We start from the raw sequence: 14,067 nt of genomic DNA, 5'->3' as shown, positions 1-14,067 counted from the left end.
CCGTGTAAAACTCTGGTGTGTACAGGGCTGCGATACAGCATAACTGAGTTTATGGAAAGTGTTGTTGCCTAGAAGCACTGGAAGTGAGAGTGTGTGGATTTATGGTAATTGTTGAATGATGGAGTGTGAATTTAGGCCATCTGAACAGCCATGCATTTGAGCTGTAGCGCGTGGAAGTTATGGGGTGGTTGTACAGGTTTACACAAAGACAGTGTGAAGCAATCAGTTTTCATCCTTATTTCATAAGCGGGACCCTAGGAGGTGCTTGTGGTGAATGAGACTTCCCTTTGAAGCATTATTCTACTTTATTTTCTACTTTAAGTCTTATTCTTGTAATTTTGTCCATCATTTATATCAGGTATAATTATGTTGTGCTGACTCGGTAACTGCTGAGATTTCTGAACACAGCAACATTACTACATTTAGTCTCATTTAGCATTGTGGTGATTGAGATCTCACCAGTTGACTTACTAAAGAGAGTGTTGTTGAGGAATGATGGACAAAAATATTTGGATATAAGACCTCTATTAAACAGAAATAATTTCATATTATTTGTAATTTCTTGGCCAGTCGTTTCCAGTTTTAATGCTAAGCTAACTGAATGCTGGACGAAGCTGCATCTTGAGATCAATCTTCACACCTTAGTTTCAGCAAGCAATCGGATAAGAATATTTTCCAAGATGTCAAGCTGTTTATTAAAAGGCAAAATGATGATAATGATAATAAATTATGATTTGGACTGAAGCCGAAAGCTCTGAAGTTTCTTTAGAGGAAGTAACAGGACTAATAACCTCATATGTAATAACCTGAAATGGGGCTGTTCTGCAACCGAGTGTGTTTTCTGTCCTCCATGTGAATAGGATGCAAATGAGAGAAAAAAAATCAATTCCTTTACAATTATCCGTAAGATTTAATATGTTTTAGCAATATCTTTTGCTGTTTCTTCCTTCAAATAAAAGCCTCTCTGAACCATCTGATGAAGACGGAGCATAATGGACACTTTTAGACAGAGCAGGACGGGTGTTATGAAGGTCTCTGTTCCACAGGATGTAATGATTCATATTATGAGACTAGTGAATGTGGCGAGTGTTAAATCTGCCCCCATTAAGGGCCCTGAAATGGACTGAACAGGAAATGGTTTGGGGAAAACAATAATGGCCTTCATTGAGTCGGTGCTTTAATGTTTCTTCAAATGCGACTGGATGTTTTGGTCTTTCCTCGATTTGGATGTAGATGTGGAAAATGGCTTGTCGCTAGAATCCATCTGATTTAGTGGGGATTAAGACTCTTCAGGGTGAGAAGAAGGGAAAGGAGAGAGAGGGTAGCACAACTGTATTGATTTTTGTGTTCTTCTCTGTCTTGAGCCCGTTGTCCTACTTGGGTCTCAAATCTCGTTAATTTCTCTAATAAGCGCTCATATTCCACTAATTTACAAGCTTTGCTGTAATTGCATGGCTTTTGTGCACTCCTGTATCTCCTGTATGGTGTGTGACTATGAGGTTATTGCCCTTTCTACACAATTTTATCCAACAAGCTATTGACAGGCTGGGGATGTGCTGACGCTGTCTAGCTGTAGGTTGCGAATGTTGCATAGAGAAAAGAGAGAGATAAACATCTACGCTATACAGGATGAACTTGTCAGTAATATGGAGGCTGTCATGGCCTTTATAGAGGTTAAAAGCACAGTTCATGTTGACTGGCACAGTTTTGCTCTTCAAATGATCTATCTACCCACTCCTGTCATCTGCAGAGTGAGTGAATATGTTTTTACTATCAGAAAAAATGACTTAGCAATTCACATATTTAAAATGTCTACAAATGGCTGCTTCTGTTGAATAAGTTGCAGAGCAGGATTATGGAAATTTAGGTCCCTTTCATTTCATGTTTTTCTTCTCTGGAAATGAAGTACCACCTTAGACAGGTGTTTTTTCTTTTTGTTTTTTTTTTTTAATTTTGCTGGCTGGTGATCACAGTCCTGCCACTCTTGAGCTTTCTGTTTGTGTCACCACCTCTCACCACACTCTCCTACCCATTGATACACACATCTGCTTTAACTGTGAAGTAATTTCTGAGGAATAGGTACCAGTACAAACCAGTTGGGTGGTCATTATTTTCACCTAGTGTGAGTGTGTGGAAAAGTTTGTCATAGCGGTGGAAAGAGGAACCTTGGGAGGAACTTTTAATAGATGTTATGGAAGGAAATTTGCTGAAATTGTCTTCAACGATTCATCTGTTTCTTCTTCATGGTCACCATATCTATTTGAAGCAGTTCTGTAATATTTGTGTTGCCCAGTTGCTAAGTGGAACAGAAAGGGTGTATTTTTTTTTTTTCAGAGACCACTAAACTGTCTTTTACTTCACATTCCATCTTTAGAAGCTACTGGGTGGAGGACAGCTTGCAAGGAAATAATTTCCACACATGAGAGGAAAGACTGAAGTATTGGTTTGAATTATTTGGCTGAATGCAAACATAAATAGAGTACACGCATCACCACACAGAGCACTTGTTGAAATCCAGCACGTGTCTGGACCAGACTATTGGCAGTTGCTCATGGAGCGTTGACCAGGCAACTGTCGGCCCGTTACAATCCTTTCCAACCATGAATGAGTGTACAGTGTTAGTCAGCCACTGGTCAGTTCAGTGTAGGCAACCAAATCTTAGTTTTCCAGTCACGCCATGCTGGTGGGACACAACTGGGGCGGTTATGCAACCAGTTTCCTTAACGTTTTATTTTTTCATCCTCTGTTTGCAAGCATGACCTCACATCCTAAGAGGTGGAGGCAAAGGTGGGTGTTGAAGTGGCACCTTGTGTTCCTCCATCCCTACAGGTTAGGAAAAAAGAACATTGGTGGTCTTTATTTTGGCGCCGATTTCTTAAGTGGAGTATTCAGAGGTTATTTAGGTGGAAAATGAGGCAGCTGTTTCTCTGTGTGCATGTGTTTATCTGAGCTACAATAAGAACACTATTTGTGTGCATTTATGTGTGGCACTAAGTGATGCTCTGAATCAGAGGCCGTGGTTTGTGCCTTTAGGCTTTTTGTCTGGAAAGAAACGGTCTTTTTCCTCTTGAGGTGATGCATCAACAGCAGGCAGCCAGCTTTTGAAGCAGTCAGAAGAGCTAATACACATGCACATCAGAAAGAAATTCTCAAAGAAACACACACCACTCTCCCTTTTTATGGTCTCATAATGCGTTTAAAACATCACTGTATACCCAGACCTATTCACTTATGCAATTATCCCCCTTGGTCCCATGTCTCAGCCTAACCGTAAAGTCATATCGTCTTTGTCAGAAGTGCTGAATCACTGGCTTCCTCAGCCCATGAGTTTCAGTACATTTGGTGTGATTGAGCCTTTCCTCAAGATCGAGGGCCTTGATAATTGCGGTCTTAGGCTGCAGTGTGGCGTCTCCCACAGCTCCTCAACGCAGCAGTGGCACTTTTCCCTCCAGAGACACAGAGTCGCAACCAAAACCCCCAAATTGTTGCCTGTGAGGCTGAGCAGTAGGCTGACCCCCCTGCCTTAATACCAAGCTCAGACCTCACTGTTAATGTCACCAGCAAATAATAACCTTCTGTTAGCTGAACTGAAAGTTTGACTGATGTTGAAATAAATTGTCCCTATAAATCACTTTCATCAAAATTAGTTTTGTGGCTTTTCAAAACAAATAAGTCCTGGAGAGCTGCGTAGATCTCATCTGGACGTCCAGACCTGTCAGTCGACCCTTGCCAATCATCTTGTGTACACGGTCATTACAATGACTATTATGTGGAGCAACTGCTGTCTGTGTTGTCAAATGAATTTCTGAAAGGCTAATTGTATGACATCTTTGATCCGCTGCTTGATCCACAGCCAAGCATTTAAACTAATGGAACTGTATTGATTTGTGTGCTGTTACTCAGAGTCTACACCCCTCTCTCTGTTTACCTCCTTCCTCTCCTTTTCTGTTCACTCTCTACTTCATCTAATGCTGCGACCCCCTTCCTTTTATCTCTCTTTATCCCCCTGTTTTTACCCTCTTTTCCTCTCCCTCAGAGACTGGATGTGCTGACCAGCATCTACTCCATGTCGCCCCCTGAGGGCGGTGTGTGGGATGGCATCAGCTGTGCCACAGATGTACTGACGTGTGTCTTCATGCCAGACGGCTCGACAGTCCAGGTTCCTGTCAGAAAAGACCAGACAGCCGCCGACCTTCTCTCTGCAGCCTGCAAGGTTGGACTGAGGGCAGCTTGCAGAGAAATGATGACGCTATAGCAGTGGTTTCATTTTCCTGACTGTTGTATTTTCCTGTAATGAGAGGGGATCACGTGTAAATACAAAGTTAATGTTCTAGAAATTTTCAGCCACTGCATGTCAGATGTGGTCATGATAATCAGCAAATGGTCTTTGTTAAACATGTAGCAGCAATTCTGGCTGCGTTAGGCTCCCAAGGGCTTGAAATAACACACTTTTTCAGCCAGTGTCTGACTTCACATGGTTCCCTAAGAATGACAGATAGATGGACAGATACACACACATGCATGGAGGAGTCCCCTGGGCTATGCTTTTTTTGTGTTTACCCAAATTTCTCATCTCTAAGTGTAAAGTTGGTGAATAATTCACGCCTCGACCGTACAGCAGCTGTCAGACTTGAGCGCTGGTGCATGAAATGTGTTGAATGCTTTTGTGCATGCAGGCTGCTGAGCATTAAGAGACTCTTGTGTAAACAGGTGAAGCAGCTGGACCCAGGCCTGCACTGCCTGCAGCTGCACAGACGAGCGGGGCAGGACGTGGAGGTTCGATACGTGGCTCCCGGAGAGCTCCTCCGCGATGTGGTGAGGAGTGCAAAACTCATGCATAAACACACAGTGCTCTTCATTATCTGCTCTTTATTTAATGTGTATCGATTTGTTTGATATCACCCTGTAGGTCAGTGATCATTTGGAGGTAGTCCCAGTTAATGTGTTTACGCTGCACATGAGCAGGCCGAGCAGAAATGGAGACTTTGGTGAGTCGACCACATATGTGGACTGATTTAGGTCTACTTGTGTGTGTGTGATTTGTGCACACATTTATGTAATCCTTCTATTGTAACTCCTTTTGTTTGTTTCCGTTTGTCTCCATCTTCCTCCTTCCAGGTTTTGCAGTGACAGGACACATAGACAGCCAGAGAAACAGCAGGATTTTTGTCAGTGAAGTGCTTCCTGATGGACTGGCATTCAGTGAAGGTGCTCACTCACCTAAGAATGACAAAAAGAAAATTGAAACTTAAAATATCAGTATAGCATGTGGTATCTGTGTCACACTTATCACCTTTTTTGCTGGAACATGCTCATCTATGTTCCCCAGGTCTACTTCCAGGTGATGAGATCCTGGTGTTGAATGGACGGTGTGTGTCGGGCCTGGACCTGGCACTGATCCAGACACTGTTTGCTGAACAAACCCTGCGCCTGCGACTGAGGCGGGATGGACCCCGACCACCAAGCGTGGCCTCCAACCACCTGGCCCCTCCTCCCAAACACCACCAAGAGGTTCACAGCAAGCACCATCGAGCCAAGTCATCCTCAGGTGCTTAAATGTGACATTAAGCCGGCTAAAAATGCGATCTAGATCTAAGGGGGTATAGAGTTTTACTTGCTGGAAACAGTGAACAGTAAAACCAAAAGAAACGTTGATATTGATACCCCATAGTTTCAGTTTGTTAACGCCCTGTGTGTGTGACAGATGGTGAGAGAAGGACACAAATACAGGGAAAAACTTGAACTGCTGTGAAATGCTTGGCACACCCATCAGAGTAGCACTGTCTCAGTCAGGACTGTCGGCATACATCTGTGAATGATAGTCAGCGTGTGAGTGTTATGAAGTGCATGCAAATAAAGAAAAGGGAAAAGGAACCAAAGCTGCAGCATCACCCTGCAGGGGAAGGAGAGAGAAGCTGCATTTCAATACTACCATACTATTTAGCATGCCACAAAATACTTCGTATGTCCCAGGACCTAGTCGTGTCAAATGCTGTGTGCCAGAAACACCAGGATGCCTTAGTTCATCCTTCCATGTTTTGCTGTATGCAAGCCAGTACCACTTTATGACTTTTCAGACCCACAGTCCCCTGCATGGCTGAAAATAAACCAGTAAGACAGACAGCAGCTCTTGCTATGGACTCCAACAGATGTATGAGGAAGAGGGTCCAAATTGTATGCATACTGTATACAAAAGTGTGTACTTTACAGCTGCAGTATGTTAAAGTAAAACGTATGCTATTTGAAAAACAGCCTTACTGAGAGCCAGGGCTTTATAGACTGTGAATACCAGGACAGGGTGTTCACAATTGGCACTGATATTGTATTTTATAACCAGTTAGACAAAAGACAGATTGGCAGTGAAGGGCAACTTTAAAACCTAACCTAAAAGTTACTATGTGTTCCTCTGCTCACATTAGCAGCATTTGCTGAGAAAGTAGGTAGTTTTTGTCGCCTAAACCACGAAACAGCCGTCATGCTTCCGTTACAGTTAATATCTCACTCGGATGTCTACTTCCTTAAAAGGGTCTTGTTCTCACTTGCTGTCAAAAGAAGAAAACCAATAGAAAAAGACTTCAGATGAAATTTCACAGCTCTGTCTATCGTGGACGTGAGGAAAGGCCACGAGGTGCTTTTGACCGTAGAGGGCTCATTACCACCGTGGATGTATAGTATCCTGTCATCTTGGTTTAATATCACAGCAGACTTGAGGTGTCAGAACTGAACAGTAAGGTCATCGATGTCGGTGGACAAACAGCTGATACCCAGCTGGCAGAGATACATTTGTCTGTTTGTTCAAGCCTTCCTTTAAAAAGGTAAGCAGAATTAAAAGGCATTTTTTTTATGAGGAATTCACGATAAACTGAGGCATTGTAATCTGGCTAATCACATTTTCCGTTTTTAAGTTCACATATTTTGAGTGAAATTTTTTTTAAAAATGTGCCAAAACTGTGCTACTGATATTGCCCTTCATAATGTACAGAACCTTTGATGCCTTATTATAGACCTTTCTCTTTGTTTGACATCGTAAAAACTGTCCAAATGAGCAGTGAGTTTTCAAGGAAGTGTGTGATACCATTTTAATGGTAGTAATTCATTAGTGTTTCCTCCACTGCAGCCATAATTGAACACAAAGGGATTATTGACTTGAAGGCCTCATTACAGTAAGTGGTGTGATCAAAGGAGCTGTAGTTTACTTCTCTATCTCTAGAGGGCGTATGATCCCAGTCAGGCTGATAAGGAGGCAAGGAGGTAAATGCCAGCAGTGAGGAATTTAACACTTGTCTGACTTTCATGATGGCTTTCCAAGAAGAACACAGTCTGTCATCTCGATTCATTCAATCTGATGCAAACGTATCAGACAAGAATCAAATTCAAGATGACTAGATATCTTTTCTAACTCTGTTCTAGCGGTCTGACATTTGGTTGACAACTGACTGTCAGTATAAGAAGGAGAAGTTTAACTCCACAGGCGGTCCACACATTTTCTTTTGTTTCCTGCTGTCACACTGGCCTGCCTCCCAGGCTACAGTCAGGAATAAAGTGTTTTCATGTGCCAACTGCCTCCGAGTTCCTCCTCAGGACCTTGAATTACGTGAAAAGCAGCCAAAATTTGGACTCAGTTACTCTGATAATGTCATTTCGTCAGGGTGTTTCATATGCAGATGTTCATTTTATTAGGTGGGATAACCACAGAGAACTATATCAACAAAGCAGCTTTAGATTTTTTTTTGTCAGGGATGACTGAATGCTATTTAAGTTCTGTGCGACTGGCAGACGCCCATGACTTTTTTAGACTCCAACTAGTCAGCATTGTTTGTGTTGTGCGGTCAGTCAAAGGATGTGCTTCAACAAAGACCATTATAGTACGGATGCAGTGATGAGTGGTATGAGCATAAAAACCGCCACACACACAGATGTGACACAAAACCTAAGATTGAATTTCTCTCTCTCTCTCTCTCTCCTCCTCTCCAGATGTGTGCACTGCAGTTGACGGTGAAGAGTCCCTGTGTGTAGGGCTGGAGAATGGTCACTCCGCCTGCGCACGCCGGCCTGTTCAGCACAGCAAGGTAGGAGGGGCGACAGTGTGTGTCTGGGTGTGTGTCTGTGCATTGCTGTTGTCTCATAGACATCCGTGGTACCTCTCTTTTTCAAGTTTTGTTGCAAAATAAAAGTGTGCACACTGTTGTGTGTGTGTGTGTTTACACCCACTCACAGTGGCATCTGTAGGGCTGTCAAAAACCAGACTGGCACCAATCCCTAGCATTACCATAATTAGGATACTCCATCATAGCCACAGGTATAAACACAGCTTATTACTGTCATGCAGACTGAGAGAAGAGGCTGTGTCACACTCCCACTGCTTCCCACATATACACACACACGCGCACATACACCCACACTCACACACATGTGACTACATGCAAGCTTTGGGGGAAAAGCCAAATATCTCAGAAGAAACAGTTGTCTAATATGCCCCTGTCATCTGCGCCTTCACTCAAACACTCACATCTATTATTCCACTAAGATCTATGGCAGTTTATTTATTGTATAAACTGAAGACGGTTGTTTCTCCCTCAAGAGTCCTGGTGTGATTATATAGGCCCCTTGCTATTAATACAAATTTTCCTCTCAAATCGGTTCTATAAATATGCCATGTGGTTGTCCCTTACAATGTATGGCAGATTGCACATCTGCTTTTGTCCCATCTGTTGTTGAATGTTCAGTCAGGTTTTTGATATGTAAACCAACTTTACTGAAGTTATTAAACTGAGCATGAGCCTGGGCTGTTGGGAGTTATGCCTCAGCACTGCAGTAATGTAAGTGTGTGTGCTGGTGTTTATGAGAGCAGTAATGGGTGTGTGCGGTCATCATGAAAAAGCCATGTGTTAATGATGCAGACATGGCTGGAAGCCTGAAAGCAGATGTGCGTGCATTCATGCATATTCACGTTTTCTTCTATCATTCATCTAATATTTTGCATCCTTTGAGCCAAGTAGATGTTGTCAACAATGTGAGTGCATGTTTGGCACCAACCTGCTCATTATGTAATATGGGCTAAATGAAAAAGGGAATAGGCAGTAATGTTTTGCTCATTCCATTAATGACTCATTGATAGTAAATCCAGGCTAAATATCCAGAAAACATCGCTGATTGCTGAGGCGGCTATGGCTGCTATGGCTTTATTCTAATTGCCTGTGTCAGAAGATGCTGTGCAGCATTTGACCCGAGGTCAGCCAGGAGGTGGATTAGAGAGGACAACTTGCCCTCTTCTCCTCCTCTCTCTTTTCTGGCTCTATTCATCAGCCTTTTTGTTTGCCCGGTGACATGAGTCAGTCCCACTGCACGGGGATCTGCACTGCACCACTGCTGCTGATGCTCAGCCCCCTGCCGTTTGTCTTTTACTGAGGAATGAAGGGAAGATAGGTGTGTGTGGATGAGGGAGAGAGATAGGTGTATGAATGTGTGTACTTACTGCATATGTGCACATTTGAGGCACAAAAGGGGAAAAAGCTCTATGCCTCCATCAGGGAGAGTCAGCCACTGTGACGGTGAGGGGAAAAAAAAAAAAACTGGGTAAGACATTGGTGCTGGTAAATCAGATTTTTGCCGTCACCAAGAGCAAAATTTAATCACCACACCACCATTCATTTCTTCTCTGGGGCAGAGAGAGAAATCGAGTCACAAAGTAGAAAATCAGCCATGTATCAGCATATAGGAGCACACACGCATGCACACTGAAAAGTCAGTAGAGATAGATGGAAGGGAGGGACTATTTTTGACCCTCTTGTCACACCTTGTAATCGGCTGCCTCACTAGACTGAGTACCTTTTAGATTAATTGGTCTGTTGAACTCAAATGCATACTTCTTACATATGAGATCTCTGCTGTTTGTGTATGTGCTGAGCTGCTGGCTGTAGTGTTAAAAATGTTGTTGACTGTCGGGATCCTGATTGTGATTCTAGTGCCTGTGAGTTACTTAATAGTACATTTGGCTTTAGAGTACCATAGCAATTGGTTTAACACAGTGTTGTGGTACCATTATGAGCCTAACCAATCGATTGTAGAATTGGTCACTTTCCGCGAGGCACCTCAAATTGAATTGATTTGACATGCATTGCACTTGTGTAGTGATGGAATTCAGTCTTAAGGACTCATATCAGCATTTAATAGGTGCATCCACCTAATTGCAACTAGTTTGGCAATTGAAATGACTGAGTAGCAGCTTGCTGTGGATTCTCTTGCTGTGGATTCTCACGCAACCCACACATGTAGCATACTAGGCAATCCCAATAGATGGATGGAAGGACATTGGAAGGTAATCTGGCGTGTTTCACCATATGGCATTCGTCGACTTCATGCATCCATAAACATGCAAGTGAACATACCAGGAACTGGTAAAATGGAACAGTTCTGATAATTGATAAACCAATTTACTTTTTTTGTTTTTAGAAAAAATGTCTATTTCACAGGTTTCATCTTCTCTAAAGACTGTTAACTGGCTTTTAGATCTTCTGTCGTGTTACACTGAATATCTTTGGGTTTTGGACTGTTGGTTGGGAGAATCAAAACTTTTTATGGCATCCAAGGCTTCCTGAAGCAATGGTTGGAATTTTTTTTTGTTTGAATTTTTTTTTGTTATTGATGTGATAAAAATGTGAAAAATAATAAAAAATAACCAATAGTTTTAGCCCTAATTTCATTTGTTTTTGCAATGCTGTGAAATCTAATAAGATACAATAATTCTGTTATTTAATGTACACAATCAGGTCATGGATCACTGGTTGACTACTGCCGTGTTACTTTCATTCAAATTCCATTTTGCAATAAAAACTGTAATATTCTATTCTATAAATAGTTACACGTAAAAATAGCCAATCATATCTTCTATTAAACCACTGTGGACAGACTTATTAAGCCTCTTTGCTTTTGTCCCGACTAGACGTTTCACTAAGAGCATTTAAATGGACTTAAGAAGAGAGCTATGAATATTGGCTGTCCTCTGTCTGGCTGTCCGTACAGAGATATTTGGCTTGATTCACTTGATTTTATGTACTCATACTAATGTGCTTCTCCTCTGAATTGGAATAAGGCATATGCATTATCTGACTGTAACGTGTGCGGTTTCTCTTTCTTCTTCATCTTATCTTCCAGTCTCATTCTTCTTTTTTTTTTTTTTTTTTTTACATGTCTCAGTGGATAAGATAAGTTTGTGAGGTGTTTTAGCAAGTTTTTAAAATGTGTGACTAACTGAAAGTTGAATTAATTCAGTTTTGATTCTACTCTCTTATCATGTGCCCTGGACTTCAAAAAGACCCTGTAGATGCCTACAGGTGTTAAGTTGTATCATCTTCTTCAAACATGATCCCATCTTCCTTGGAGCCATCCTCTTCTCTAACTTTAAAGAATCTGCTTTACCCTTCTGATGTGCATGTCTGTCTGTGGGATGGAAGTTGGGACGGAGAATTTAGGGAGGTGTGTGTGCGTGTGTTATGACTAAGCCCATCAGCTGCCATCTGGCCATGAGCAAGCTAATAATCTGGGTTTACTGCTGTCAGCGCAGTTAATGCTAGCCTGCTCTTGTCCGTCTACTCCAATGTAAACAAGCTGGAAAGACAGAGCTGGAGATAAAAACTTGGAAGGAAACAGAGGGACTATCAGGGACCCAGATCCAATATGACCCAGATCTGGCTGGAATGACCACACCAGGGGCAGACATGGCAGTGGCCATAACAATTGCAGCCCCAGCGGTGAATGATGAAGGTCCACGGCAGTGCCTCTACCTCACCACCTTAACTGAGCTCTTTATGTGGGACCAGTCGCCTCTCCAGGCCCTGTGCTCCCTCCTGACCATGTGCTGGTTCTGGCCATCTGGCTGCGAGGCCGAGGAGAAGGACCTCTTCCTGGGCTCTGTGCTCCTCAGTTTGGGACGGCTCCTAAAAGACAAGCTGGCCTGCCTGGCTGTGGACATGGCTGCCTGCCTCTCCTGCCAGAGAAATGACAAAGGGGACAAACAACCGGTAACTATAGACTGATGTGATCGTTGCTTGTGGGAGGTTTCAAAAGAGGTAGCTGATACTATGAGCTGCAAACTTTCACACAAGTCTCACACTCCCACAACCTTCTGTGTGTGTTAAGTAAAAAATATCTTCATGAAAAGTCTGGTCTGGATTAGTTTTGCAGTCAAGAGAATTCATATGCCTTAAATTTGCATTTTATTAGCACTTTAGGTGTAATTTTCAAGAGCTCATAAATTACATCATGGATTTTGTGGATTATATGAATTATTTGCTACATTTTCAGCCATGCTTGTGGTGTTGCTTCAGGGATAGCAATGTCTGTTGATCCACCATTCTCCATTTTTGGAAAATCTCAAAAGCTACAGGATAAATTTGCATGAGACTTGGTGCCCAGAGGATGAAACCTTGGAAACTCGTTGCGGATTCCCTGAATTCCATTTACTCCCATCATAAGGTTTTATTTTAATTTGTCCAGTACGGTTTATGACCAAATACCTACAAAATCTACATCAGCCTCAACTGTACTTTGTGTGCCACTAAGCAGATGTCATCATGCTAACAGATTCAACTAAAATTGTGGTCATGGTTGACTTTACCTGCTAAACAACAGCATGTTGTGAGCACGTTAGCATGCTGACTTTTATTTACAGAGCTGCTAGCTGGCAGTAGGCTCTTTTTTACCTGTTTGTCCCTGCATTCTGTCTCTACTCAACCCTATCCTGCTGATCTTTAATTCAGCAGTTCACTTGTAAGATTTATAGCGTAGGCAGATGGAAGCAGGTCAAAAGGTCATAGTGTTACTTTTTGCTCTCTCTCCTGCCTTTATTGCTGTCCATGATGTTATCTCAGCAATATGGGCTCTATTACAATTAATTGTATTGGTTTGACTAGCAGTCAGAGTCTTTATGGGCATGTATTCACTCTCAAAAGGTCACCTTGTGTGTCTGGTGGGTCTATTATCTGTTAGTATCATGTCATCTTTGGCAGTTGTATTGTGTGGATAGTTCAGGGTGTGTTAGTTGCTTCTGAATCACCCAGATTGAATACTTTCCAGGTCAGGAAGGGAACTGGGGACAGGGCTGCCATTATTTAGTCCACACACTTTTACAACATGAAGCCACATTTAACGTTGGCAACAAGCATTTCCACTTAACCTTTCATTTAATTTTAGGCATCTTGGTGGAGTAAGAATAGCATATAGTGCTGGCATTACTTTGCTTTTGTACTGGTAGTCATGCAGTGGAGTGGATCTGAATAGCCTAGGGGACTCAGTAGAATGGGTGCTTTAATCTGAAGCTGGCTTCATTACTAAAACACACTCTTCTCCCAAAGTCCTTGGAGACTTGGCGGAATAATATTTGTTTAGGATGAATAATAAAAGGCGTAAATGGGCTTGAGTGGAGCGCGACGGCACCAGCCCTCCCTCTCATCTTCCTCTCTCCACCCCTCTACTCTGTTTGATTTATGAGCATGTGTCTGCTTTTATTGGGCTTTGAAAAGAAGATGGCATTGTGGCACTATAGCCCACTAACATCGCAAATGAATCAATGGCCTGACTACCGGTCACTATGCCTCCTCTCTCTCTCTGTCTCTGTCATAGTGTCATGACAAGGCTGTTTTATATAAGAGATGGGTAAAGCTAGCCCCAGGGACATGCCTGTATTTCATCCCCTCTTTTTCATCCTCTCTCTCCCCCCGTGTTTGTTTATTTCAGCTAAGATGGGGCATCTCCGCTGGTAAAGCACAAGGCTTCTCCTTTGATTTGAGCAACGTTTCATCTGCAAAGCAGACTGAGCTCAGTACATAATGTCTCCATTGGAGCGTTAAAGGGAGATGGAGACAGTGTTTAGTGTTTATCTTGCAACCTTCCAGTCTGACAGAACTGTGTTTTTTTTTTGTGTGAGTATTTACAAGTATTGCAATATGATTTTAAAAAAAGCGCTTTTTGAATGGTCAAACAGCATCTGCAACCTCCGTCATGCCCACTTTGCACTTTGATTGGCCAGTTGTATGAACATGTAAAGTAGGAGGAAGTGCACTTTTTTGT

General features: G+C 42.4%; 1 protein-coding gene across 6 annotated transcripts in view; it reads left to right on the top strand.

Annotated features, from left to right (window-relative positions):
* Window positions 1–14,067, top strand: part of tiam2a (TIAM Rac1 associated GEF 2a) — a 67,744-nt gene that overhangs the window by 37,325 nt on the left and 16,352 nt on the right. For all 6 annotated transcript variants that reach the window (XM_046412052.1, XM_046412049.1, XM_046412053.1 and 3 more), the window contains 6 exons: window positions 4,037–4,213; window positions 4,711–4,815; window positions 4,910–4,988; window positions 5,119–5,208; window positions 5,330–5,548; window positions 7,975–8,069. In XM_046412052.1, the coding sequence (XP_046268008.1) occupies window positions 4,037–4,213; window positions 4,711–4,815; window positions 4,910–4,988; window positions 5,119–5,208; window positions 5,330–5,548; window positions 7,975–8,069 (765 nt within the window). The remainder of the gene's footprint in view (window positions 1–4,036; window positions 4,214–4,710; window positions 4,816–4,909; window positions 4,989–5,118; window positions 5,209–5,329; window positions 5,549–7,974; window positions 8,070–14,067) is intronic.

Source organism: Scatophagus argus, chromosome 15 (genome assembly GCF_020382885.2).
Source record: "Scatophagus argus isolate fScaArg1 chromosome 15, fScaArg1.pri, whole genome shotgun sequence".
Taxonomy (NCBI): Eukaryota; Metazoa; Chordata; class Actinopteri; family Scatophagidae; genus Scatophagus; species Scatophagus argus.
The sequence above is the reverse complement of the archived record's forward strand: the minus strand, read 5'-3'. Positions and strand labels throughout refer to the sequence as shown.